General features: G+C 36.2%; 2 protein-coding genes and 2 long non-coding RNA genes across 5 annotated transcripts in view; 1 reads left to right on the top strand and 3 right to left on the bottom strand.

The window, feature by feature from the left end:
- The window catches only part of LOC121735093 (cilia- and flagella-associated protein 61-like), a 29,256-nt gene extending 20,049 nt beyond the window's left edge, over positions 1-9,207 (bottom strand). For both annotated transcript variants that reach the window (XM_042125788.1, XM_042125787.1), the window contains exons 1-6: positions 8,324-9,207; positions 7,817-7,951; positions 6,560-6,717; positions 4,350-4,488; positions 4,009-4,144; positions 3,446-3,606 (exon numbers count right to left, since the gene is read on the bottom strand). In XM_042125788.1, coding sequence (XP_041981722.1) covers positions 3,446-3,606; positions 4,009-4,144; positions 4,350-4,488; positions 6,560-6,717; positions 7,817-7,951; positions 8,324-8,469 — 875 coding nt within the window. In that variant the 5' untranslated portion in view covers positions 8,470-9,207. The remainder of the gene's footprint in view (positions 1-3,445; positions 3,607-4,008; positions 4,145-4,349; positions 4,489-6,559; positions 6,718-7,816; positions 7,952-8,323) is intronic.
- LOC121735113 lies at positions 5,551-23,438 on the top strand. The gene is made up of 3 exons (XR_006036812.1): positions 5,551-5,561; positions 13,054-13,062; positions 23,385-23,438. It is a non-coding gene; the product is annotated as an uncharacterized LOC121735113 (long non-coding RNA).
- Positions 9,622-24,642, bottom strand: LOC121735094 (protein regulator of cytokinesis 1-like). The gene is made up of 14 exons (XM_042125789.1): positions 24,437-24,642; positions 24,147-24,346; positions 23,692-23,812; positions 22,920-23,149; positions 19,278-19,426; positions 17,823-17,990; positions 17,298-17,470; positions 16,441-16,588; positions 15,901-16,029; positions 15,282-15,415; positions 14,916-15,023; positions 12,904-13,045; positions 11,152-11,283; positions 9,622-10,163 (listed from the first exon to the last, which is right to left on the bottom strand). The coding sequence occupies exons 1-14, from the start codon at positions 24,469-24,471 to the stop codon at positions 9,762-9,764; spliced, it is 2,271 nt and encodes a 756-aa protein (XP_041981723.1). The 5' UTR covers positions 24,472-24,642; the 3' UTR covers positions 9,622-9,761.
- Positions 21,807-22,445, bottom strand: LOC121735111. The gene is made up of 3 exons (XR_006036810.1): positions 22,386-22,445; positions 22,118-22,288; positions 21,807-21,969 (listed from the first exon to the last, which is right to left on the bottom strand). It is a non-coding gene; the product is annotated as an uncharacterized LOC121735111 (long non-coding RNA).
- Positions 24,643-26,963: the final 2,321 nt, after the last annotated feature.

Below are 26,963 nucleotides of genomic sequence, written 5' to 3'. Positions count from 1 at the left end.
GCCTGCGAAAGTGTCGGATCGTGTTTTGGTTATGTTCTTGTCACTTGCTTTAATGATGACCTAATTTGTTAATACAAATCCGAGTCTTTTATATTTTACTAGCTGTCCCGGCAAACGTTGTTTTGCCCATATTATTTTATTGAAGTGACTTATAATATACTAGCTGTTGCCCGTGACTTCGTCCGCGTGGACTTCAGTTTATAGCGTGCGGTGTCAATAAAATTGGTGTCAAAAGCTTTTTAAAACCCTGGTACCCCTTCAATCAAAATACCCAAAACAGCCGTGTAGTGTGCACATAATATGTTTTTTTTTAAATTAAACTTTTCTTTTAAAGCTTATTTAGCTTTACACAACTTAACTGCATAATGCATTACACAACTTTAGCTTTGCCCAATAGCCAATACCCATAGGCCATTAAACTATTTAGGGCGGATTCGACCAAACTGGAGTAAAATTTTACTCGAGTATAACTGTCTCCTAATCTAAGAGTAAGCTGGTTTTGCGTTTTTCCAACTTCTAATCCAAGTATGAGGTAACGGGAGTAAATAATTAAACGGGCTATTTTGGTGGAATAAATATTAAACTGAGAATAGTTGCTGAGAACTGAGAATAACAGGGTTCACCTGTCACGGTCGGTGTCATTGTGAACTATAATTGACATTTTATTTCATACTCTTTGAGTAACTTGGTAAAATGCAAACGATTATACCCTAGAGTAAATTAAAGGAGTAAAATTATTTTCATGATAGTTATACTCTTGTAACTTCAAGTTTGGTCGAATCGGGCCTTAGTATTTATTATTGGTAGACAGTTGTTTCTGATTTCTATGTTGGTACGTGAGTTATTTAATAACATGTATAACAATCGAAAGAATCGAAAATATTAACTCAACATGGTACCACCTCTTATAGGAATACATATGAGCAAGCGATAGCGCGATCTAGGCGACTCTTGGCGCCATCTATTCCAGTTTTTGGAACTAACTTAATTTGAACAAATTTACGCATAAACAACCCCTTACAACCCCTTTTTCCTGTAAGAAGTAGCCTATGTCCTTTCTCAGGCTTTAGACTATCTGTGTACAACATTTCATTACAATCGGTTCAGTAGTTTTGGTGCTGTTGTTTTTGAATTTGATATCTAATCTAAGTTGGTAGGTGAGTTCTTAGTTAATGACGTGTAAAACAATCGAAAGAATCGAAAAACTTAGTTAGATATGGTACCACCTCTTATAGAAATACGCATGAGCAAGCAATAGCGCGATCTAGGGGACTCTTGGTGCCATCTAATTTAAGTTTTTGGAACTAACTTAATTTGACCAAATTTACGCATTTTCACCCCCTTACAACCCCCTTTTCCAGTTAAAAGTAGCCTATGTTCTTTCTCAGGCTTTAGACTATCTGTGTACAACATTTCATTACAATCGGTTCAGTAGTTTTGGCGTGAAAGCGAGACAGACAGACAGACAGAGATACTTTCGCATTTATAATATTAGTATAGATAATATTCTAACGTATTAAAAACTATAAACAAAAACATACTAACTAATAAGTATGATTAGTTCTATGTTACAATAAAGTAAAAATTAAAACGCCATCTGTTGAATCGTATTAGAACTAAAATGTTCGTATTAGAAATTGCATCGATATATTTCTGGATTTTTTATAATATTATACATAAAATATGTTTAAGATTTTTGAAATTTTATTTTAGTACACATCCAAGACCCAGGAACATTGAAAACTTTTTGTTCCGCCTGCGGGACTCGAACCCAGGACCCCCGGGATGAGCGCTGGCCACGCGCAATGCGAATTCATTTTCATCGATATTTTCATGGAAATAAGATATTTTCCCACATCAAAATGTAGCCTATGTCCTTTCTCAGACTCTAGAATAACTGTGTACAAAATTTCATTGCAATCGGTTCAGTAGTTTTGGCGTGAAAGCGAGACAGACAGACAGACAGAGATACTTTCGCATTTATAATATTAGTATAGATAATATTCTAAGGTATTAAAAACTATAAACAAAAACATACTAACTAATAAGTATGATTAGTTCTATGTTAGAATTAAGTAAAAAATAAAGCGCCATCTGTTGAATCGTATTAGAACTAAAATGTTCGTATTAGAAATTGCATCGATGTATTTCTGGATTTTTTATAATAGTATACATAAAATATGTTTAAGATTTTTGAAATTTAATTTAATACACATCCAAGACCCAGGAACATTGAAAACTTTTTGTTCCGCCTGCGGGACTCGAACCCAGGACCCCCGGAATGAGCGCTGGCCACGCGCAATGCGAATTCATTTTCATCGATATTTTCATGGAAATAAGATATTTTCCCACATCAAAATGTAGCCTATGTCCTTTCTCAGACTCTAGAATAACTGTGTACAAAATTTCATTGCAATCGGTTCAGTAGTTTTGGCGTGAAAGCAAGACAGACAGACAGACAGACAGACAGACAGACAGACAGACAGACAGACAGACAGACAGACAGAGATACTTTCGCATTTATAATATTAGTATAGATAAGTATGGCGCCATGGTCGTCCGACCTGGCTCTCTTAGACATTTTCAAATATTTAAGAAAATGTTAATAGCGTGTAATATTCTAGCTCTGAAAAGAAGTAATAAATCTAAACTCCCCTTGGTGACGCCCATTTTGCAACGGGCCGTGCAGTAGAAATCGTAATACATATTTTAATTTCGCCATAACAAACCAAACGTCCAATTTTAGTCATTTAAAGACCAAATATTATCTACATAAACTGTACTTAGTGATTTAATAATTTATTTTGATAAAGATTAATAGCATGAGTAAAATAAACGCGTTTAAATGTAATCCAAAAATATACAAGATTTTTTAAATAAAAAAATTGTTGTTGTGCCTCACTCGACATAGATAGGTATAGTGTGTCGCGGACTTTTTTGTAGATATTTATAAGATCTACAATTAATTAGAACATTTTATGGTTCTATCTTTTATAGTTTAGGCAGCATACGAAAAAAAAGGAACTTTTCTGGTCGTTTTTTTACACCTTGTCTCCGAAAAACCCAAATATTTTACGGAAACCTATTTTTTTCCTAAATAAAATTTAGCCTATGTTACTCGTGGATAATGTAGCTTTCGAATGGTGAAAGAATTTTAAAAATCGGTTTAGTAGTTTTTGAGCCTATTCATTACAATTATACAAACAAAGTTTTCCTCTTTATAATATTAGTGTAGATGTAAAGATAAATTTTCGTTATAAATGGTTATACATAAATACTAGTCTTCCGTCCCACTGGATTATGGGAGTAAAGGAATTGAGAGTGCTCTTGTGTACTGCGCACACACTTGGGCACTATAAAATTACTCCTTCGTATTTGGTATGGTTTCAACGAAACCGGCACCCGTCCCGGAACCGGTGTAGGAGTTATTATTATGAATACTAACCCAAAGACTTTCAAAACCTCGTTTTCTCGTTTCATAATTTCCTTATCGTGTGGCGTAGCTTTTTGTAGGCCATTGTAAGTGGCCAACTCGTATGTATCTTGAAGCGTCTCATAGTTGACCTCTGAGCTCAAACACATCACCCCAACTACTTCACTTTGATGCTGTTAACAAATAAACGTTTTAGCGACGAAGACAATATTTTCATAGAATCATGGTCTTCGTCGCTAAACATGGTTTAATTATAGTCAGAGATATTATACTCTAGTTTTAAATTGCCTGATAATGATAAAATAAGAAATTTAAAAAACAAAGTCCCTGCTCTATCAGTCTGGAATCAGAATTCATAAGACAAGAAGTCGGTTTAAATATTTAACTGATCAATTCACTGCAAGTTGCTTACAGCCTTTAATGAAACTTCTAGGTCAGTCTTAAACTGGCAAAGCTATAAAATTAATCACAGGGAAGAATAAGCCTCTTTTTGTTGTGGCAACGCACTGCACGCCACGTTTGTCGTACTGTTTCGCATGGAACTACGTGAACCTCAAATACACAAAACCACCTACTCCGGCAACAATGATTTTCCTCTTCATCTCAGGATGTCGGGAGATCAGCTCGCTGATATAGTAGTCTCCGTACAGCTCCTGTAGACGCGGACACTCCGCGCCCAATATCTTCACCACATCATCGTTATCTTCTTCTCTGAAAAATAATTGGAAATTTTAAATATTATCACATCATCATACAAGTAGGTACCTATCAATAATAATATTGTTATAATTTTCACTTTTATAGAAGATCAGAGACAATCAGAGAAAATTTTGTTTTGTGTGCATCTTTCGCCTTAAGAATGAAAATCGGTAAATAGGTACCTAATTACCAAATAGATAATAATATTTTTACTAACACAGCACGTCGTATTTTTAGTGGCGGGCAGTAGTCGTCTCTCGATGCTACGTGGAGGTAAATCTCATTGGAGTTCATCCTCTTCAGTAAAAATTTACTCACAGCTTGAGACGATTTTGGCAAGTATCTTGTGATGCAAGCTGAAAAATTAAGATAAAAACGTCTGCAAGCAAACAACCATACTAATATTATAAATGCGAAAGTATGTCTGTCAGTAACTTCTTCACGTCCAAACCGCTGAAGACTTATACTTAGGTAAGTCCCGAGAAAGAACAAGGGATACTTTTCATCCCGGTAAAAAGTACGGTTTCCGCGCGAATTTTGGCGCAACGGAGTTACGGGCGCGGCGTCATCTAGTAATTCTACAGAGTGTAACAAAAATAAGTGATAATACTTTGGGTGTGTACGATTTTAATATATACATGTCCATTGTATTATTTTTCTTTAAATATCATATTATATTCATTCAGTGTATAATAAATGCTTTCATACAAAGCAATTATTTTGTTTTTTATTCAAATCTACAACTTTTTTGCAAGCCCTACGGACATAAGCCCAAAAGTCATAAAAAATAATTACTTGGGACCAATCGCCAGATGAAAAAATGTTAAAAATTCATATCTGGTGATTGGGCCCACTGGGCCTTAAACCTTGGTTGGGACGAAACACCAGAGTACTCGATCGGATGGCAGTTCATATGTTTCTGATCAGAAATTTCGGACAATGTGCGGCTGGGCTTAATCGGCATAGTCTCTTCTAACAATTATTATATCTGACTTAAATAAATATTAAATAAGTTATTATTTATGTAATTAATTATTATTATTTTGAATATTAAATATTTCCTGTTAATGCGGTCTTGCAATATTTAGTAAAATGAAAACTCGTATATCCAATACGTGACCTATAATATTATGTTAGATATTTTTTAAATTTACAAAACAATATTATGGTTATAACTGATTATTTTTGTGTTTTTGTGCCTACTTCAAAATTTCTTGCCAAAAAATAATGAATCATAGGTAAGACCAATCGCCAGATGATAAAATGTTAAAAATTTATATCTGGTCATTGGGCCCACTGGGCCTAAAAACCTTGGGACGAAACACCAGAGTACTCATCCGATCGACGTCATCTGACACATAATGTCAGACGCCTGCCGGAATGCACTCTACTCATATATTTTGTATCTGACGTCCGGTCCGGATGAGTTGTCAGATGCCGTCTATCGGATGGCAGAAATTTTTAATTACGTTCCGGCGGGCGTCTGACATTATGTGTCAGATGACTCAGATAACGTCGATCGGATGTCAGTTCAAATGTTTCTGACGAATCGCGCTCTCTCTTACATTTTGTACTGAGCCGAGTGAGCTCGAACTCGTCGGAAGGAAATTTCGGATAGTGTGCGGTGTGGCGGTCCGGCCGACGTTCAAATGTTTCGTATCAGAAATTTCGGACAATGTGCGGCCGGGCTAAAACACCTTACTTCAGCTTTGACAATGAAAGCTAGGCGTGAAAATGTACTATAATAATAATAATACTCCCCACACCGGTTTCGGTGACGGTGGCCGGTTTCATTGAAACCAGACCAGGTACGCAGGAGTAATTTTATAGTGCCCAAGTGTGTGCGCAGTACACAAGAGCACTCTCTATTCCTTTACTCTTATAACCCAGTGGGACGGAAGACCGACACGACTGGCGAGAGATCAGGCCCAGGACCGACTTTTTACATGCCCATCCGACGCATGGATCATCTTACTTGTCAGACAATCAGGTGATCAGCCTGCATTGTCCTAACCAAACTTGGAAATAACATGTTTCCAACGCGGGATTCGAACCCACGACCTCCGGAGTCGAGAGCGACGCTCTAACCACTAGACCACGGAGGCGTTAAAATGTACTATGAGTGCTGGATTAAGGGCCGCGCCACACCGGAATGGCAGCGGCGAGGCGAGCACTTTCAGTATCATATGATTTTAAACTTTATCTTCATTATTGTAATACATAGTATCGCTTGAGAAATCGCGGCCGCCAGCGGCCACGACCGGCAACGAGCGGCCACGGGCGGCCGTAGACTTCTCAAGCGACACTATGCAATACAATAATGAAGATAAAGTTTGAAATCATGACACTGAAAGTGCTCGCCTCGCTGCAGCCATCCCGGTTTGGCGCGGCCCCTTTGATTTTAGTTGTTGCATCGATTTTACTCACTATCAGGACACTTGGGCGGCACTACCATAACGATTTTCTGAAGATACACATCATTTCTGAAGATGGATTTGAATGCTTCGTCTAGGAAGACATGCGTCAAGGAATCAACACAATGCATGAAGTGAATAAACACGGTGTTACGAGCGAGGTAGAACTTTCTGAAACATAAAAAAGATAAGGGTAATAAGTAAGTAAGGGTAGTAAGTAGTAAGGGTAAAAGGGTAAAGGGTAAAATAAGGTAGAATTTAAATCAGAAACTATTAAACATGGATACAAACTTTGAAAGAAGTCAAGAGCTTCACTTTGATAAAAACTAACTGTATAAAAATTTTGATAATTCGATTTTCCGTTAGCCAGATAGGTATTATCTTAACCAACTTGACTTTGCAAATAGTATTATCCTCTAATCCTTAAGGTAAATATCAATATTGATTTCTTTGTCTTACTTATATTTAAAAACCGAAAAAATTCACAAACAAAGATCATATTCACAGTAATAATATACACTTTTCATGCACTTTTTCCACTTTTATTAATAACAATTAAGTATGTTTTACACGAACGGTTTCGATAAAATCATCATCAGGTGTAGTGCAGGTAATTTTAAATTTTTAAATAATTGGCAAACAAAAATAGGGTTGTCAGCGTCATGAAAAAGTTTCTACCATTTAGTACAATTTTCTACCATTTAGTACAATTTTCTACCAAAAACAATATTTTTCTACCAAAAAACAAATAAATTTTTTAAATGTAAAACCTTTCATATGATATTGATAAATTAATGACTAAAATAGGAGTTGTACTTAAATAGCAACATAAATATAAAATTGGTTAGAAAATCACTAAATTAAAAAACAATAATTACATTAAATAGATCAACAATTCAATTTAAATGTCCTATAACTATAATAAATAAATAATAATATTTAACAATTCATAAAATGTCAATATTTATATAAATAATGAAAAGTGTATATTATTACTGTGAAATATTAATTTCCACCAAGAAGTTACGGTACATTCAATAAATATAAAGATCATATTTATGGATAAGAGATAGTTAATAATAATAATAATTCTTTATTTGCACAGTAAAACATAGCTCAATACAAATATTAAAAAAATAAAGGATTTGCGCAAATTGGCGGTCTTACTGCTACTAGCGGTTTCTTCCAGACAACCTGTTCTTAATACTAAGCTAGTTCTTAATTAATAAACTAGTTCTTAATTTAATGAGAGAAATAAAATGAAACTCACTGAAACATATTCCGCATCCATATTTCCCAGTCTGCCGGGTCCAGCCCCGGCACGTTAGGGTGATCGGACACAGCCATGAACCCCGTCACAGAGTGTTTCTCATCTATCATGCATATCGACAATGTCGATAATTCACTATGAAGCACCATAACTTATAAATTTTAACAGATAGTTGAAGACAAGATTTAAAAAAGCCTAAAGTTCAGGAAACCGACATGATACAACAACCAAGTTAAGATATTCAATAAGACAGCATTTCTTTTACTCCTAAAGTACTTATTTAGACGATCTAATGTTAAATAATTACCCAAAAATAATACTGCCAACCTATTACTGCTACTTACCTTTTATTACTTATTTATTATAGTAGGTATTATTTTTTGTAACTATAGACACTATTAAATACAGCTAAGCTGACACCATCTAGGGTAGAATGCTAAAGCCTAGAATCTAGACAGTAATACAACTACTACTTTCTACTGCTAACTGCTACAGTTGAATACTCACATGAGACTACCAATGTCAACATCTTCAAACAACGGTACAGTGCATGTACGATCAATTATAGCTTCTATATTCGCTCGATCTCCATCCACCGCCCTTCTAAATCTCCCACCTAAGGAACTCACATCAAAATCGAAATATATCGACATTGTAATAGGCTTGAAGACGTCAATATACTAAACTGGAGGGCCATGGAAGAAAAGACACGAGTATGCTACGAATTAATATATTACAGCAATAATTTACACGCTTAATACTATTCAATATTTCGGTGAGCAATGTGCATAACTTATCATAGTGCGGTGCTAGCAAAAATTTCCACAACACAATTTTCATACATTTCTGACAAACCAAATGACATTTATAGAACTATAGATTATCCTAAGACCATAAAATATGAAGGAGATTCAGAATTTTTTTTTTAATATCGATAATTGCATAATCAACCTCCATGGATTGTATCTACACTAATTGTTGTTCTCTTTATCCATTGTCTAATAAATCATGTTAAGTAAAAAAGTAAAAAACATTCTTATAACATTAAAAAAGCAAAAAAGAACAAATACGCCTATCCAAAGTTGTTTACATAAAAACATTGACTGACCCAATTCCCATAATTGCAATAGTTTTGTCATAATTCAATACTGTTTTATGTTAAGTACTACACTATGCAACTAAACAGCTGCCATACGCTTTAATAAAATTCTTAGAAAATTACATACACATCATTGAGTAAGTATTTGAAATATTCTTTCTAATACCGACCATTGAAAAATAATAATTACAGAAATATTTTTGATTCACGTCTCAAATGTTAGTAACGTAAAATGAATTAACTAAAATACTAACCAATAACCTAGGAATACTATCAAATTATCAATAAAATAATCATTTAACAAATAATATCAATTATAATATAGTCAAAAGTTTAAATTATTAATTAAACAAAATTGTATCCATTACACCTACACTTTATTAAAATTGTTGAAAAAACTTTAAATGTCGTGATGTTACTATTTTAGAAATTAGATTCAACCCAGGCTATTTAAATGACCAGAGATTTCTAATTTATACTATAATTTATAAAAACATTTGTTGAAATATAAATGGAAGGACTATATTTACAGCCAAAGAGATAAACAGTGAACAAAATGCAAAATATACTAGAATGAATATAAACAACCCCACTATACATATAAAATGCCAGAAGAATTAGAACCAGAATTTTATATCATCACTTACCAAAATAATTACGATCTAGACCATATCGGCATATTTACACTTTAAAAAATGTAAGCGAAAATAATTGCAAATTTATTTGACCGTGTGGCAGGCTAGAAAAAAATAATAAGATGTCATTACACATTATTCAAAATGGCGACGCCTGCGACAGATCAAATAAGTTCCATCGCATTGAGATGTGCAAAAACTCAAACTACCCTCATATTAGGGGTGGTAAATTTTTTGCGCGCACCAAATGCGAGTGTGACTTGGAGCGGCTTACGTTGTTGGGGGTCGTTTTTAGGGTCACTCCCGTATTCTGCCTTTGGAGGTTCACTTTGTTAGCGCTGAGGGGAGCTCGGGGGGTCGCGAACCCGTCGTTATTAAGCTTAAGAGCCGACCTGGTTAGCCTTGTGGGGGTGTAAAGCAGGTCGCTCTTGGGGGTCATAGGAGGATTGGCGTGTTGAATGTTCTCCTTCCCGACTTTGGGAGTGAGCGCGGTGGTTCTCAAAGTTTTTTTTGGCGTGTCCCTCGCCTCGTCCGGACAGACGATGGCCGGTACGTTACCCTCGTAGCCTTTCGCCATGGAGCTGCGGCTGATCTGCTTCTCGTTAATTCCGTCCTGTAATTAGAAATATTGAATTTAATCATGATGTGTTGCGCTACTTTAAATATTTATTAACTCATGTATAGGAAGGAATCAGTTTATTTAATAATTTACAGTTGTGGTCATGTTTGTGACGTAGCGTTGGCAACGAAACTGGATGGTATACAAATTATATTTTAGACAACAAGGATTAAATCATTTAGTTTAGTGCAAAATAAAATATCTGCGAAGCTTAGTTAGGAAAATATGAAGCTTTATATTATAAAATGTCCCTACAGGCTTACCTAACCTTTGATTCGTCAGTGCTATATATGGAAGCTTCTTCGGGGTATACTTAACATCCTCTATCTTAATCTGACAAATCCGATGACATTTCAATATTAAAAAAAAAATACCCACCACATGAGAAATCTGATTTCTATACCATGATGACTAGACACATGTCGGAAGCCTATACAAGCTTAATCTGACATGCTCGAGCTAATCCCGAAATCCCATCTTTCCCTCCCCAACTATTAAAAATAAAAATACAAGTATTTTTTCTTTCATAATATACTCAGTACTTAAATGTTGTGAAATAGCTTCCGAAAGTTATCCTAAAAAACACCACAATTAATGGACACTACGCCTTGTCGGTGCGTGCCTTTCGCTCCCCCCTGGCACCACCCCCGCGTCACCCCCGCTCTACCCACCGCCACGAAGTGATCATTCTGCAACGATTTTAAGTGGGGTAAAATATGTTAGTGTAAAAAAATTAACACCCTATTTTTATCGGTTAAATGGACTCTCCTAATGATACCTAAGCCCTAAAAAAATTTGGCCGGTAGGTTTAATTGCACCCTGCATAACAAACACATAATATTATGTATGTGTCTGTTACAACGTGTAAAGACGTGGAGTAAGGAAGGCATAACTAATATACCTAACTACAACTAACCTCTAACCTACCGCTACAGTCTACACTATCTACTCTCTCCCTCTAACATAACTCTATCTCTCTTACCTTGAAGTCCGTGTACGTAGTGAGCAGTGTGGTCTCCATGAGCGGGTCTCTCTGCGAGCGCGTGTCCTCTGAAGTCCCCGAGCGGTTCGCCGTCATAGAGCGACGGCCATTACTGCGCCGGCGACCGTGCGACTGTTTATAAAGGTAATGTTATAGTTAGCGTTATTTTACCCGTTTATATGAGAATCATTCGTAAGTCGATGGTATAAAGCATTATCAGAGGTAAAATAACACTGAGTAATTTGTAGATATTTCATTACAATTTGCATTTTTGCTACTCGAACCCCGTTATCTAGACTTTACAATTTTTCACTTATTTTATAGCATTATAGCTATGTGTAGTCATTCTTTAATTTCCACATAAATACGATTTTCATTTGCAATATTCAAACGTTGTAACGTTTAATACGTTAAAAGTAACATTCCTATGCGATTACTAAAATAGTAATCGCAGACGAACTCGCGTAGCAAATCGCAATATAATAAACATAAAATAAGTTATTAAACAATAATCATTATTACATAGATTTGGTTAACGATTAGGAACACGCATTGCATGTAGAGTGTGACTAATATGGATACACGAACACATGTAAAATTATCATTAGCATGCATCATAAGTTGTTGAAATTATTACAATAATAAAATCCATGATTAGCCTCGAACTTGGCATACTTCTGTTAATGCGTGCGCATGTTTGATGCATAATATTAGACATTATAAAAATATACATAGCAATTTATGGTTTCTACTCTTCATTTATTTGCATTAACAATGTGTTTGCTTCAGTCATTACGTCTTTAGCCAAAATGACGCGACGGAAAATAATAAAATGTTGATTTCAGAAGTGTGACAGAAAATTATATTATGTTACATTGCCCTTCTCAAATTCACTTGACAAAAAGAGCAGCCGCACTTAGGGCCAACCCACACGTACCACAACCACACGACACCACAACCACACCACGTGGTCGGGCGTATCTTTCGTATTGTAATTAGTTAATGAACTGGACTATTCACACGTACCACACTTTGCAGTCGTTGTCGACCACTTGACACACGATACATCGCAACCACAAACGAACTAGTGGCCGACCACATCGCAACCACAACGTTGCGACGATGACAGTGCGCACTACGCGCTCTTATCCCTTTCGCGCGCCCCCCACCCCCCCATTCAGGACTACTTTAAATGGAGAGTTTGACCGAAAATATATTGAGTTTATGTCTCTCCGATGTAAATTAAAGTAATCATTTAAATATGTCTGCGGCCGTAAGATGAGTCTATAAATTGTTTGTAATACATAATGTATCTAAAAAATAGCCAATTTTATTAACAAAACTAACTACGTCTACGGCTACAAGTAACAAAGACTTTTTACTATTATGTGAACTAGAATGCAAATTACGATTACGTTAACTACGATTACAGCATAAAACTAAATAGCTTCGGTAAAAGTAAACACTTGCATTGCCACTAATAAAATGACTTACTTTAATATTCAATATAATATGATTATTTAATAGCATAAAAAACGAGAAGAAAGTATTTTTTATTGCAAATATATAATGATAAAATTGAAAGACAATCTTACATTTACCTCGAGCGTACAATGTGTTTTTATTATTTTTATTCAATACGAATTGTTGCTTATGACGCAGCAATCCGTTTATAACGCCCTGACCGTACATTTTTTCTAAGTAAGAACCATAATATTAAAGTAAGCCATAACTAATACGAACTACACTCACCGTACGCTTATGTTTCAGTATACTGCCGTTAACCTTTGGCGTCTTCTTGCCCTCGCCGGTGCTGGTGTAGTCTATCTTGCGCTTCACGAGATCACCGCGACCCTCGACGTTAGCTCGGGCTGCTAGACGACCGCTTATGCGCCTGAATAGTAGTAGTAGGTTAGTATAGTCATTAGTCAAAAGAGATAAAAAATATAATAATTTACAGTGTTATTACGCGAGTGTCTAATTTTCACCTACAAATTAATGTCATACATACTTATTTTACCTTTATACATAGCCTTTATCGATTTCAACAAAGCATTGGACAGTTTATTTCATAATAATATTTTTTCGGCCCTCATTAATCAAAATATTGAAACCACTTATATAGACTTATTCAAAATAATTTACCGAAATAGCTTAGCCGCCGCCAAATTGGAAACCACAGGCCTAAAATTTAAAATTGAATGGGGGGTCAAGCAGGGTGACCCTGTCTCCCCACGCCTCTAAAAGCGCCTTAGAAGGTTTTCAAGAAAGTCGCGACAGGTTGGGGAGACAAGGGTATTGTTGTTGACAAGAAGAGGCTAACAAACCTCCGCTTCGCCGATGACATCGTTCTGCTTGCCACGTCAGCTCAAAACTTACAGTCCATGCTACAAGATCTTAGCATGGCGAGCCTCGAGGCGGGACTCCAGATGAATCGATCAAAGACCAAGATCATGACTAACAGCACGAAACGCAGGGTCGAGGTAAATGGGTATGAAATGCATTATGTCGACGAGTACGTTTATTTAGGCCAAATAACATCTTTTTATAATAGACAGGATAAGGAAGTAGACCAAAGAATTGAGAAGGCGTGGAAAAGTTTTTGGTCGATGAAAGAACTTATGAAAGGAGACCTTCCACTCTGCCTAAAACGTAAACTTGTCGACATGTGCATCCTGCCCATCCTAACCTACGGTGCTCAGTCTTGGTCTTTAATCGACCAACAGAAGTCCCGGCTCGGAGTTTGTCAAAGAGCTATGGAGCGCAGCATTATAGGTGCCAAAAGAAAGGATCGTATCCGAAACACAACTCTGCGCTCCAAAACGAAGCTAATGGACGAGGGCAGAAAAGCAGCTAGTTTAAAGTGGAGCTGGGCAGGGCACATCACTCGCATGCACCCGGACAGATGGGCACGTCTAGTTACGGAGTGGCTACCGAACGGTCGGCGAAACAGGGGCAGACCTAAGAAAAGGTGGCGCGATGAACTAGACGCTGTTGATAAAGAGTGGCAACATTTAGCAAAAGATAAAGACATGTGGAAGGAAAGGGGGGAGGCCTTTGCCTAGCAGTGGGACACCATAGGCTATTAATAATAATAATAATACTTATAGGATAAAGCCAAGAGAGATTTTAGCGGTATATTCCCCTTACTATTAAAAATAGTTACACAGTGAAGTACTCAAGGCCTGCCTATCGTTTTTTGGCAGTTGGCACATTGGAAAAGTAACAATATGACAGACAAAGATAGCAAAAATAGTGCAAAAGAGGTTAAGTAATTTTAAGTAAGTAAGTAATTTTTAATGGGTTGAATTGAGATTTTAGCTGCCCTGAAGTGCACTGGGCAACAAAGACTATGATTAGTATGCGTAGTTACAGTTTTCAGTTTCTATACTACACGTCTCTTAATATGACAGAGGTTATTATTGCCTTGTTGTACAATCAAAAATAAATAATTAAATGTCTATATGGACGCTTCACATTACATCAGTCTGGCTCCATGCTAAGTAGCTGAAGGACTAGTGTTACAGGTATCAGACAAAGGAAATATATTTAATATTTTTATAGTATGCATATTATATTAAAGATTTTTATTATAATATACAGTAACATATATTTAATACACATGACACATCCATGACCCAGGAACTTTGAAAACTTTTTGTTCCATCAGTGGGGATTCGAACCAGTGACCCTCGGCTTGAGCTACCAACGCGACATCCACTGAGACACAGAGGTCGTCAAATCAATGCTAAACAATTCCTTACCTCTTAACGGTAGACACAGCGGAGCGCTTGAAGGCTGACAGGTTGGAGGCGAGGGTGGTGACCGCCTTGGTCGCGCTGCTCGTTATCAGCTGACGTTTGCTCGGCGGCCTAGGCAGGGGGAGAACTAATTACACTACATATCACACCCGTCTGTATCTACTACGTTTAAAAGGATACTAGATGAGCCCGCAACTCCATTCCGCCAGATTTTTTTTTATGAAATAAGGGGGCAAACGAGCAAACGGGTCACCTGATGGAAAGCAACTTCCGTCGCCCATGGAATATACAGTATTTTCTGTATGAAAATGTATAAACTGTAGCTCAGGATGTTATGTTTAGCCTGCTGGTAGATTTTGCGCAGCTCACCTGTTACGCTCAGCGGTGGCGGCGAGGCCCGCAGCGGTGCGGTTCCGTTTGCCGAGCGGCGAGGTGGCGAGGCGGAACGACGGCGTCGTCGGCGTTAACGCCTGCTTGCGCGCCGACACCTTGTTCACTCGCTCCTGGAAATTAACAGAAATGTAATAATAACTCCCACATCGGTTTCGGTGACGGTGGCGTAACCAGGCCAGTTACGCAGGAGTAACTTTTATAGTGCCCAAGTGTGTATGGAGTACTCAAGAGCACTCCATTCCTTTTACTCTCGTAACCCAGTGGGACGGAAGATAGATACTACTGGAGAGAGATCAGGCGCAGAACCGACTTTTTACATGACCATCCAACGCATGGATCATCTAACTTGTCAGACAATCAGGTTATCAGCCTGCATTGTCCTAACCAAAATTAGAAATAACATCTTCCAACGCGTCAAGAGCCATGCTCTAAACCACTAGACCACAGATATATAAAGCATTTATTTTTAGATAGGTAAGTGATGTGGTCCAAAGCACTAAACTAGTCACAAAGGTTCATAATTTTTTTTATATTTAATACAGTAACTAAATGTTGCAGGTATGTTTTTATTTCATCTGCTGTTAAGGTAACTTACAGCTTTCCTGATTTCCCATTCATCTTGCATCATCTGAAGGAGCGGCTTGCCATCCACAGTGAAGACGGTCCCAGTTCTATCTTCATACTCCATAACCAAGTCACGGATCTGAGCTTCAATTTTCGGTAACTGTAATAGAAGTCACAAATAAAACATAAACAAAATCTTTGCATTATTCCTTTTTCCTATATCTTTAGTCATAAAAAAATTATAATATAATATATGGGTGCTGACACGAATATTAGTCATAAATGTTTTAGTTGTGAAGGTGATATAATGTTTTTTAGCTAAACTATTGCTTATCAACCAATATAGCCAACTAGATGTTGTCCGCACCTTAATTAAAGCGGATAATCCTTAATCGTGTGGAGACCATATAAATTTCCGTTATAAACTATCCTAGGTTCATTCGGGATGCAGAAAAATATAAAAATGAAATAACATTATCGCAACCGGGAAACCGAACATTTTTCCATGATGAAATTCCTTTGTCCTTTACCAAGATACAAAAAAAAATAATAAAGATTGGCGTTGACTCACATTACTGGCGATGGCCTTCCTCTCCTTCTCCTCCTTCAGCAGCTGCCCACCGCGGTTGTGGTAGCGGCCGGGCTCGCTCGCCCGCGCCTCCAACTCGGTCATCTTCAGCCACAACTCACTACGAGTTACTACGAGGTCGAATATTTGTCTGAGGAGATAATGTAAAGTTTAGGGCCTGTTACACCACTTGTGCCGGATAGGCTATACACAACTTATTTGACCGATGCTCCATACTCTATCTGTCAAGTTAAGTTGTGGATAGCCTATCCGGCACTTATCAGAAAGTGGTGAAAGCCCTTAGACAACTAAGGCCAGTCATAGACAGACCGCATATTGCAGTCGAAACCGACTGCAAAATGCGGTCGCCGCACGGCGATCTGCGGCGCGCCACCCGCGAGGCGTGCTTGTTTCATGCCATCCCATACAGCGGCGACCCGCTCAACTGCGTTGAGCGGGTCAGCCGTCGCACGATTACTATGGCGAGTGCACGGCGCGGGCAACGCCGCAACGGGCAGCCGCGCCGTGCACACGCTCAACGTAGCGAACGCCCTTAAGCAAATTTAAGTTCGTAAAGCAAAGCTTTGTGATAGAGCACATATTATGGGCACTTCTTAGTTCTTACATTAAAACACTTAGAAAAGTGTTTACATATACTATCAGAGAAGTTGATTCATATGCAGATGGAACCTACGTAGATTAGTCGCGTTAGGCTGTTTATACACACGCCGCAGCGTGTAAACAGCCTTACGTTAATCCCATCCGACTGATCACATCTAACTTTAATTTGACATAAGCTGACCAAATGACGTAGGTCCATCATTTGCCTAGGAATCAACGTTTCTGAAAGTACTACTTACTTATTCTCACTGTAGAATTTGGTGATCTTATCCAGGTACAACTCGTGTAAAGTGAGGGTATCCTCGGTGAAGATGTCCTGGTAATAGTGGACAAACTCCTCGCGCTCCTGAGTGGAGTATTTGATGTTGTCCCACATCAGCTTGATCTTAGTACGGACGTTGGCAATGAATACCTAGGAGTAATATAAATGTAGATGAATAAAACAATAGACTATAGTCTGTATTTTAGCGTTTCTTAGGGTATTTAGCCACACAATGGTTTATTTTGTTTAAATATAGGTAATCTTCAAAACTTTATTTAACATTGTAGACTATTCTAGATTCGCTGTCTTGACTGCCGTGCATCTTTTTCAATATACCAGACATAGATATGCTGAACTAGTAGTTATTTGTTGAGTTAATACTTTTATTATTACATAAAATTGGTAACCTCCATCTTTTGGAAGTTAATTATAAAGAACACTTTAAATTTTAATACATAAATATTGACTGTTTTCATACTATACAAATACAAAATCTAAATACCGATATCTTCTGCCGTTTGATCTGGTCGCATCTCTTGATCTCCTCCTTGATGGCCATTTCTGTCTGCGGGTGGCAGCCGGGGTGGGCTTGCAGGAAGTTGTCGCGGTAGATGTGGTCCTCCTCCAGACAATCCCAGAGCTTTGACAGACGCTCGCGTAACTCCAGCACCTGTTTGAAATAAAGTAAGTATAGTTAGCCTTTATTTCAGCAAACTGCATTGCGCTCATCGGATGTTAGTCTAATGTCAACAGATAAAAAAACATTATCTTTGTTGTATGTTGAGCCGATATTTCAGCAAACTGCATAGCTGCGCATGTTCAATGTTTGAATGGAAGAGATGGATCGAGAAACATATTTTGTTTGCAATCATCGAATCATTTAATCCTTCTCGTGGATTCTTGGAAATCTATTGTTATTCTATTGTGTCTCGCTCACTGGTAAGCTTATGGGACTTGATGGGTTAAATAAATTGGTGTAATTGAGACTGATAACTTTTTCTTTGTACTACTTATAGAATTTCAGAATAATGCTAGCTAAAAGCCGAGCTTTGTGAGGAATCGCGTCGTCACACCTTGACTGACTGATAATAATTAATAACACAATATCTACACTAGCTATTTGACCGAGCTTTGCTCGGTATTCGATGAATACCGAGCAAAGCTCGGTATTCATCGAATCGTAATATATATATATATATATATATATATATATATATATATATATATATTGAAATATACAAGAATTGCTCGTATAAATATATAAGATATACATAAATGAAAATGACTATGTTAAAGCACAAATCAATAGGCGTGATAGTTTTTCCGTAAAGAGTAGCACAAAATGTACAGATTACCAGCCTAAACAAAAGTTGTTTAATTTATAAAGAAACTTTAGCAGTTACCTTAGGCATTCTTAAAAGAGCTTACTGTTATGTTGTATAAAAGATGCCAAAGTAGATTTTATGATTTGAAATATGTAATGATTGTGAAAAAGATAGGAACTAGTAGGTCAGGATTACAATGTTGATCTCTGCCTACATCTGTGGGAAACTTATGATAGTGTGTGTGTACAGAAAATTATTGTGAAGAACAAAGATAGAAACAAAACAATGTAGGAAACATTTCACTTCCTCACATTGTTTATCTGTGGACAGAATGCATCAACATGAATAGGCCAGCTTGATCTGCTTGACTAAAGATCTTACGGAACAAAGTAATTATAATACTTATAAGTTGTGATATCATTCAAAGGCTCTCCTAAGATAGTATATCTGTCAAAAGGCTCCTCTGGCACAGCCCGTAAAACACAACAATGAACATTCCATGAACTCAAGCTCTGTTATGTTTGAGTTCAAATTCAAAAAGGTAAAACTGAACACCCAAAGGGATAGAGTTTAAGAAAGACAATTTTTTATATCCAGTTTTAACCCATAACATATTGAACTTTATAACTTACCCTGTTATTTGTTTGTTCATATTTCTCTTGCAAGTCCTGCTTCAGCTTAGCCAGTCGGTCCATGTTCAGATCTGTTACTTTGAACTCAACCGACAATGATGTCACCACTAGCTGCTCAAACTTGTTCTGCGGCTTGATTTGAAGCTTGTCTAAAAATAACAAAAAGAAAAGTGAAATCTAAGTAATAAACAGAAAAAATAAATATTCCTTTTTGGACATGATAAATAAGGGAGAGAATTTATAACTAAAGAAAAAATGTGTATTATAAATTATAATTTATATTTTTTTAACCCTTAACTAGCTACCACCTATTTCTGTAACATAACCACCTACGTGCGGTCCTGGAGACCGCTCATGAAACCTTAAATTCGGGTTCTATGGAATCAAGAAATTATTAAATCGAGTATAAAACTTGTTTATGCTTTAGACTTTTATTTCAGACCTTCAAATAACATAAACTATAATAAAATATTGAGATATATTATAATCTTTCAAGACTAGTAGTTTTAACAAAAAAAATACTCATCTTAAATTAAGAGATCTGATAGATAGAGGAACTTAAAAAATCAACTTTTTTTCGACTTATTTCTATAAGACTCCTTAATTCCAACTATAAAATTAAATAAAAAAACGAAACATTAATCTTCAAATTCAACAAAATTGACTTAACCACCTACCAGCGGTCTCAGAGACCGCTGGTAGGTGGTTAAAGGTTAATATGTCAAATACTTACAAGACACTTATTATGATATGTTGCTATTATCTGTAAGTTTTAAATGTATGAGACAAAAACAGCAACCCTAAGTTCTTAGCTAAGCCACTACTTATATATCGATGGCATAGAACACAGGTGTGGTATGTGCAATGGAATAACTTTTACACAATAGCAATTTTAAAGTTTGGATAACTAGTACATTTAGGCATTTATAATTATAGCTGCTATATTTATATTTACCTGTAAACCAGTTCATTGGCTAACGTAATATAGGTAGAAAGACTAATAAAAGTGAAATTTGAATGCTTAAGTTGGAATTAATTAACTATGGGTGTGCACTTACCACTTCAGTGTACTTCTTTATTGTACATACCATGTTTGGCTACTTTTGATATTTGGTTTTTAAAGAGAAAAAAATACCTATTTGAATTGAAATATATATAATTATAAGAATATTAAATAATCTATTTTCATTCTTCATCCTCAGAATCCTCTTTTCTCAATATGCGGGAACTTGAAGGTAGAGAATGATAGAAACTTTCATAATCCCGTGGGATTACTTGAGCTTCAAGTAGCGACAGTAAATCCTTCTTTTTGGCTTCTGTGATAGGCAAGGTGTTATTGTATGCCTTATTTAAAATAACTTGCTGCCAATCCACGGCCTGTAAGTTAAAATTATGAATACAAATCATATATTAGCAGGGAAGGTAAAAAACTAAAAAAAAACCTTCATACCTTAGCATTCCTTTTTTGGTTAATATTAATTTCCATAAAGTTTTCTTCATCGAGGTCATACTTGTACATAATAACATTGGGCTTAAGTTTGGTAAATCGCAGCCATTTAATTTTCAGCCAATTCACTGTGTCTTTGTCAGTATTTTTTGTAGTATTTTGAACTACTTGCTTGGTCAATAATTTAAAATCGTAAAAGTCACTGTTAGTCAAAATATTTACAATGTATGGCTTAGGATTTATTCTAGCAGCAGAAATCAGCAAGGCCCATTCCCGTGTGGTATAAATTTTTTTGTGTTTTCTAGCCCTTTCGATTGTGGCATGCATGGCATCTGCCTCCAAGTAAGAATGCCCAGATTCCATGTACTTGAGATCTATTATCTCCAGGTGGCTAATATTAATCACAGCATATAACATTGCAGCACAGATATGTTTATTTCTATTTTGGCCTCCACATGTGTCAGAGAAAGAAGAAACATGAGTTACAGTGTCAGGCAATGACTGCAAATATTTAAAAACACAGGTAGCTATTTCATTGCTGCCTTTCTGAGCATTACACTCATCCCATATGTAGCAGTAACCATCTCTGGAATGGTTTTCATATATTGTGAAATTATATGCATTCAATTTTCTCTTGTAATAAATAGCAGAGTCACCTGCAAATGGGAGAGTCAATATGCTTTGCAAGTCAAACGAAACTGATCTGAATGTCTTACCATGATTCTCTTCTGACTTAATTTTGTCACTTTGTTTCATTTTCATTGATGCATTTTCTCTGGCTTTATGTGCTGTCCACTCATCTTTCAAGGAATCTTTATTTGATGAGGCATTGTATGCATTACATTTTATACATTGATCCTTTTTTGGTTGATAAAAACTTAATGCTGGATCATATGAATGAAAAATATCCTTATAAACATAATAGGACACCGGTTGCACTTCCTTCAGTTGTTCTCATAATTAATATCAAAATTTCCTAAGCATAAAAAATACAAGAAATTGTAGTTGTAGCGAACAATGTAAACTAGGAATAATATGTTTAAATAACGTCAAAACTGCAATTTTAATAGAGTCATAGTTTCCTACCGCTAATAATTTGGAGTGTCTCTTCAGACTCAGAGTCACTGTTTTCTGAGTTTTCATCTGGGTGATAACTGGAAGAAGTATCACTTGAAAAGTCCAAAGTTTCATTTGTTGTGAAGGGGTTTGGGTTGTGGCCTGGATTTATTGTATTATCAGGTAAATCTGAAATAGTATAATATGTAGTCTGAGAATGAAATATATATCATAACTTAAACATTTCATTTTAGAAAAGAAGTGTATGCACAAAGAAGTTAATTATGCTGGCAAATTATATAACGGACGTCATAGTGTATTTATTCACTTTAAATACCTGTAATCAAATGATCATGACCGGGTTCTGGACTGTTTTCTAGGTGATGATTTGAAAAAGTGTCATGTCCATGTGTACATTCTGAAGCCTCAGACTCATAAATTGTTGTGATTGGTATTACATCCTTATGATGTTGCACTGTTTCATGAAGTAATACTTCATTATTATGATCTAAAAGTAATAATTATTGTTGCAGTAGCATGGTAAAAATAGAGAATAACAACAAACAATTATTTGAAGATTCTATGGAATTCATTTAGATATTTACCAGTCTTTGATTGCTCACGTGCAAGTTCAACTAAAAAACGTCCTCGGCTAACCATATTTCACTTCTTTTTACTATTAGCCACATAAATTTATATTTTAATCACACAGAAACAAAATAACCGACTGTCAAATGTGATAAGTGACATTTTGACAGAACGTCTGGGTTGCCAGTTTAGGTGTCAAAATGTGCAAAGTGCCACATACCACATTTGGACATTTAAGTTGTGAAAGCCGAATGAGGTAAGGGCACATGCAATTCATGACTGCTACAATATTTTAATTTTTAGTTAACTTACCACACTTGATACATTAGTAGATCATAACTGGGCCAACGTACGCTTACCACATTTGTACACAATAAAATTTAAGTTACAACGGCAAACTCTGTGTACTTACCTCATTTAAAAAAAAAAATGTACTTACCACATCTGTGTTCTATGCCATCGATATGAAAGAACAGTGTCTATGAAATAAAACCAGTTCAGACAGAATGATGATGTGTAGGCTAAAGGCTTGACTAAAACTAGAAACTTACCCATGATATCCTTGATCTCGACCTGTGTGTTCAAGAAGATCTCTGCTCTCTTATCCCTCTCTGCCTGCAGAACCTCCAAATGATCCTTTAGCTTGTCCAACTCTGTTTCCGACGGTAGAGGTACCTCCTGAAGCTCATGTATTGTCACCCCGAGCTTGTCCGTGAGATCTCTCTGCCATTCCAGTAGTCGGTCCATCTTCATGCGACGCTGCTCCATTTGCTCCCTGTACCTGTAATAATAGATTTAAAATTAAAATAATTTAATTTCAAACAATTTAGAAGGTAGGCTAATAAATGAGCTGGCGAACAAAACGAGACAAGTCCACCAGACTAGTGTGAAAGTATATTTTTTTTCGAATCGTCTTCTCTTGACCCATCTGCGTCAATCCCTGTTAATATTTTCAATCAAAACCGGTTAAAAAGGCTTTAATAAGGTCATTTCCAAACAAAACCGAATTATATCAGTAGTAGTAGTTGATACTAGTTTTTTAGCCACTGTGTAAATTTTTTTCTCGCGGACTATTCCAGTTATGTTTGCCGGCTCCTCAAATATTCTACAGTTTTATTTCATTAGTCCAGTTCAATATTATCATTAAGACACCACAGTAGAGAGTCCACAAGCTTTTTTGACATTAAAATGTAGCCAAAGCTGGTACAAAAGTGGAGTTACAAAAGTTGTTAAATAATAATACTATATTAAATTATGGTTTTAATCATAAGTGAGCAACAAAGTATCTATCTATTGATATACCTTTAATAAGTGTAAACATACCCAGAAATCTGCTCTTCTAACTCCCGTTTGTATTCCACCAACATCATATCCTCCTTAAACTCCAAAATGGTGATGTCCACAGACAGACAACGGCTCAATTCTTCTGTCTCTTCTTTTAGTTCTAAATATATAATAAAAAATCAATAATATTGGAACCCAAAATAAAAGTTTTATCATAGAAGAACATTTTAACAAACAGTAACATGCATTGGTGAACTTAATGCAATGGTTGGTGTAATAATAATATTATAAGTACTGTATTTTTGTGAACAAAAATTTTTACCAGCAACTTTTGTAATGTAATTATTATCCATTCTGGTTGTTTATGGTTATATTTTAAACTGAGGCAGGAACTTTAGGACAATGTTACTTTCATGGAAATTCCCATGCAGTCTTATACAGTCAACAAGCTTGTTAATTGTATGAGTGGTGGCAACAAACATTTTCTAACTTACTATCAACTTGGCCTTGCATAATCTTCAATTTCTGTCTGGTTTCCGAAATAACATCTCGATGAAGCTCTTTTTCAATCTGGACTAGTTTGGTGATGTTATTAATTTTGGTCTGGTCGTCTACACCAAGATGTGACCAGTTTAGCCAGAGCTCCTCCATCATATGCTGTATATTTTGTGATATCTCGATGAGGACATCGTTGCTAAAATAAAATTTACAGCATAAATAAACTTTAATTCAACAATAACGAAAAGAAACTTGCTTGAAATAAGGAAAAACGGCTAAAACTTACAATATCTTCCCTACATCGTCCGTTAGTGGAATCATTTTGCCAGAACTCACGCACAAACACAATTACCACATACAAGTAATTTAATTAAATTTCATCCAATTCACTTCTCACGTTTTATTTTTCAAGAAATAAAATGTATAATTCCGATAATCACAAACGTATCACTCATGCAATAAACGGTGAAGTAAGAAGTTCAAAAAATTTTACGTTACAAACAAATCAAAATGTCGAGCGCCTCAACGTTTCCGACGATTTGATTGGCCAAGATTTTGACATTTCATTTTCTTTGATTTCGACGTTTATATATTTTTTTTGTTTATGCGCTTAGCATACAACGATAAAAGTATTTTGGATTTTTGAGATATTAGAATTCTATATCTTCATAAATTATTATCATAACATAACTAATAATAAATTATAATAATTGTGTGAGGTAGGGAGAAGAAATGAAATAACCAAAAGCTACCTAGTAGATAAAAGTTCTCCACTCTCCAACATTTGTCATTTCTCACTACTGGTTGGTAGTTGGTACTACTAATATATATTTTGTGCTACTGGTAATGAACTTGATTTTATATACAACCAGTTAAGTGTTAAGACGTAGGGTAAACGGAAAATGACTAGTGTAAGGCGGGCGCCAGACATGTGATCAAATACGCAAATTCGCCAAGTGTGGCACTGACATTTGCCTATTTGTGCAAAGTTATTGCGGGCATTTTCCTATTTGTGCAAAGTTTGCTCAAACTTTGAAGCCCATGTCTGGTGCCGGCTTAACGGGTAACCTCCTCAGTAACCTCAAACCTCTTGAACAGTTTAAGCCCGGCCGCACATTGTCCGAATTCTGATCAGAAACAGTTGAATTTCGCCGGACCGCCACCCCGCACACTATCCGAAATATCCTTCCGGCGAGTTCGAGCTCACTCGGCTCAGTACAAAATGTAAGAGACAGCGCGGACGTTCAACTGCCGGGCTAATACATAAATAGCTACTACAGATTAAATTACTATTTATTATAATATGTACAACTCGGGCGAGTTAACTTGACACCTGGCTTAAATTTTACCCCTCCCTCGCTTCCCCGCGCAGCACCCCGCTCTCGTCGTACGCGTCCAGTAGCGTTAGCATATTATATCTGTTACCGTTACACGTGTGTTATTGAGTTTGCGTTTCGGAGTTATTTGTTAGTAGTTACTGGTTATTGTTTTTGGATTTTTGTTGAGTTTTGTTGTGTTATTTGTTATTTGTTACGTTTGAACGTTAAATTTGTTAAGTTTTTGTTATTTGTATTAACGTTTGAACATTGCCGTGCATCTGTGATATGAATTAGCTACTCACGGAATATATGATAATATGAAGTTAGATACAAATTATCGGACGCATCCATAAACCTCGTATTCCTGCTGGGGAACCCTTGGGCGAGTCCAACTCGTACTTGGTTAATACTGTGGTTAGTGTAGCCCTATAAAAATAACTAGTTCCGGTAACGTATTTTTTTTTTGAAATAACTTAAAATAAATAAACTTTTTTTGCACTCAGTACTTAAGAGAAACGTCATTTGAACCAGGTGTCATGTTAATTCGCCCGAGTTGTAAGTACTATTCAATCACTAGTCATTTACCCTGATCACAAAACACAATCCATACTAATATTATAAATGCGAAAGTGTGTCTGTCTGTCCGTCTGTCTGTCTGTTACCTCTTCACGCCCAAACCGCTGAACCGATTTTGCTGATATTCGCTATGGTGATACTTTGAGTTCCGAGGAAGAACATAGGATACTTTTTATCTCGGAAAAATGTACGGTTCCCGCGCGATAACGAATCAACGGAGTTGCGGGTGTCATCTAGTATTTAATAAGGTTGCTTTAAAAACTACCTGTTTTTCTTTAAAATCAGGCGTTCTATTGCTAACTTTAAAAACAGGCAGTTTTAAAGCAACCTTACCTAGTGATTATAAATAAATACCTATATTAAGTCCATGTGAAAACATGAATCATGATACAAACTTTTATTTACTTATTTAGGTTTAGTAATTTTGATACAAATCAGTGTATTTGCAATGTCAAGGAAAATCCGAGGGCAAAATTTTTGACAAAATGAAAATAAATAATTATGCATAACATGAAAAATAATAAATAATATGTAAGGATGTGGCGAAACATGGCGGCAACACTCAAAAGTCAAAACAGATTCTTTTATTGATATTGGATATTGTCTTGAAAGTTGTTGTTTTGACTGTTATAATATAATATGAATTCCTGCTGGGGAGGTCGAGGTCCGTATATATTATATTTAACGGACCTCCCCAGCAGGAATTAAAATTTAACACCGTGTTAGGCGATTTGACATGACATTAGCGTATGGTGGAACGCTCGATAGCTCTAACAGGCCGTTATCTGATTTAGCAAGCCATTATTTATTTAACATTGCTTGATGAAACTTGGTCGGCTCAATAATTTAACCAACGTTTGTTAAAGTTAATGCTCGAATTAGTATCACGATACCTCTTATTATATTATCTTTTTCATA

Source organism: Aricia agestis, chromosome 16 (genome assembly GCF_905147365.1).
Source record: "Aricia agestis chromosome 16, ilAriAges1.1, whole genome shotgun sequence".
In the NCBI taxonomy this organism is placed as follows: domain Eukaryota; kingdom Metazoa; phylum Arthropoda; class Insecta; order Lepidoptera; family Lycaenidae; genus Aricia; species Aricia agestis.
Note: the sequence above shows the minus strand (reverse complement) of the source record. Positions and strands in the feature narration are given on the sequence as shown.

Bases quoted from the DNA above. Each gene is read 5' to 3' on its own strand.
- LOC121735094 (XM_042125789.1), bottom strand. From the start codon at position 24,471: ATGATTCCACTAACGGACGATGTAGGGAAGATATT. The intron at 19,427-22,919 runs GTAAGTTTCTAG...TGTTATTTTTAG, and splicing joins CGAGATCAAGGATATCATGG to ACAAGCTTCAAATCAAGCCG. The intron at 15,024-15,281 runs GTGAGCTGCGCA...CCCCCTGCCTAG, and splicing joins GCCACCGCTGAGCGTAACAG to GCCGCCGAGCAAACGTCAGC.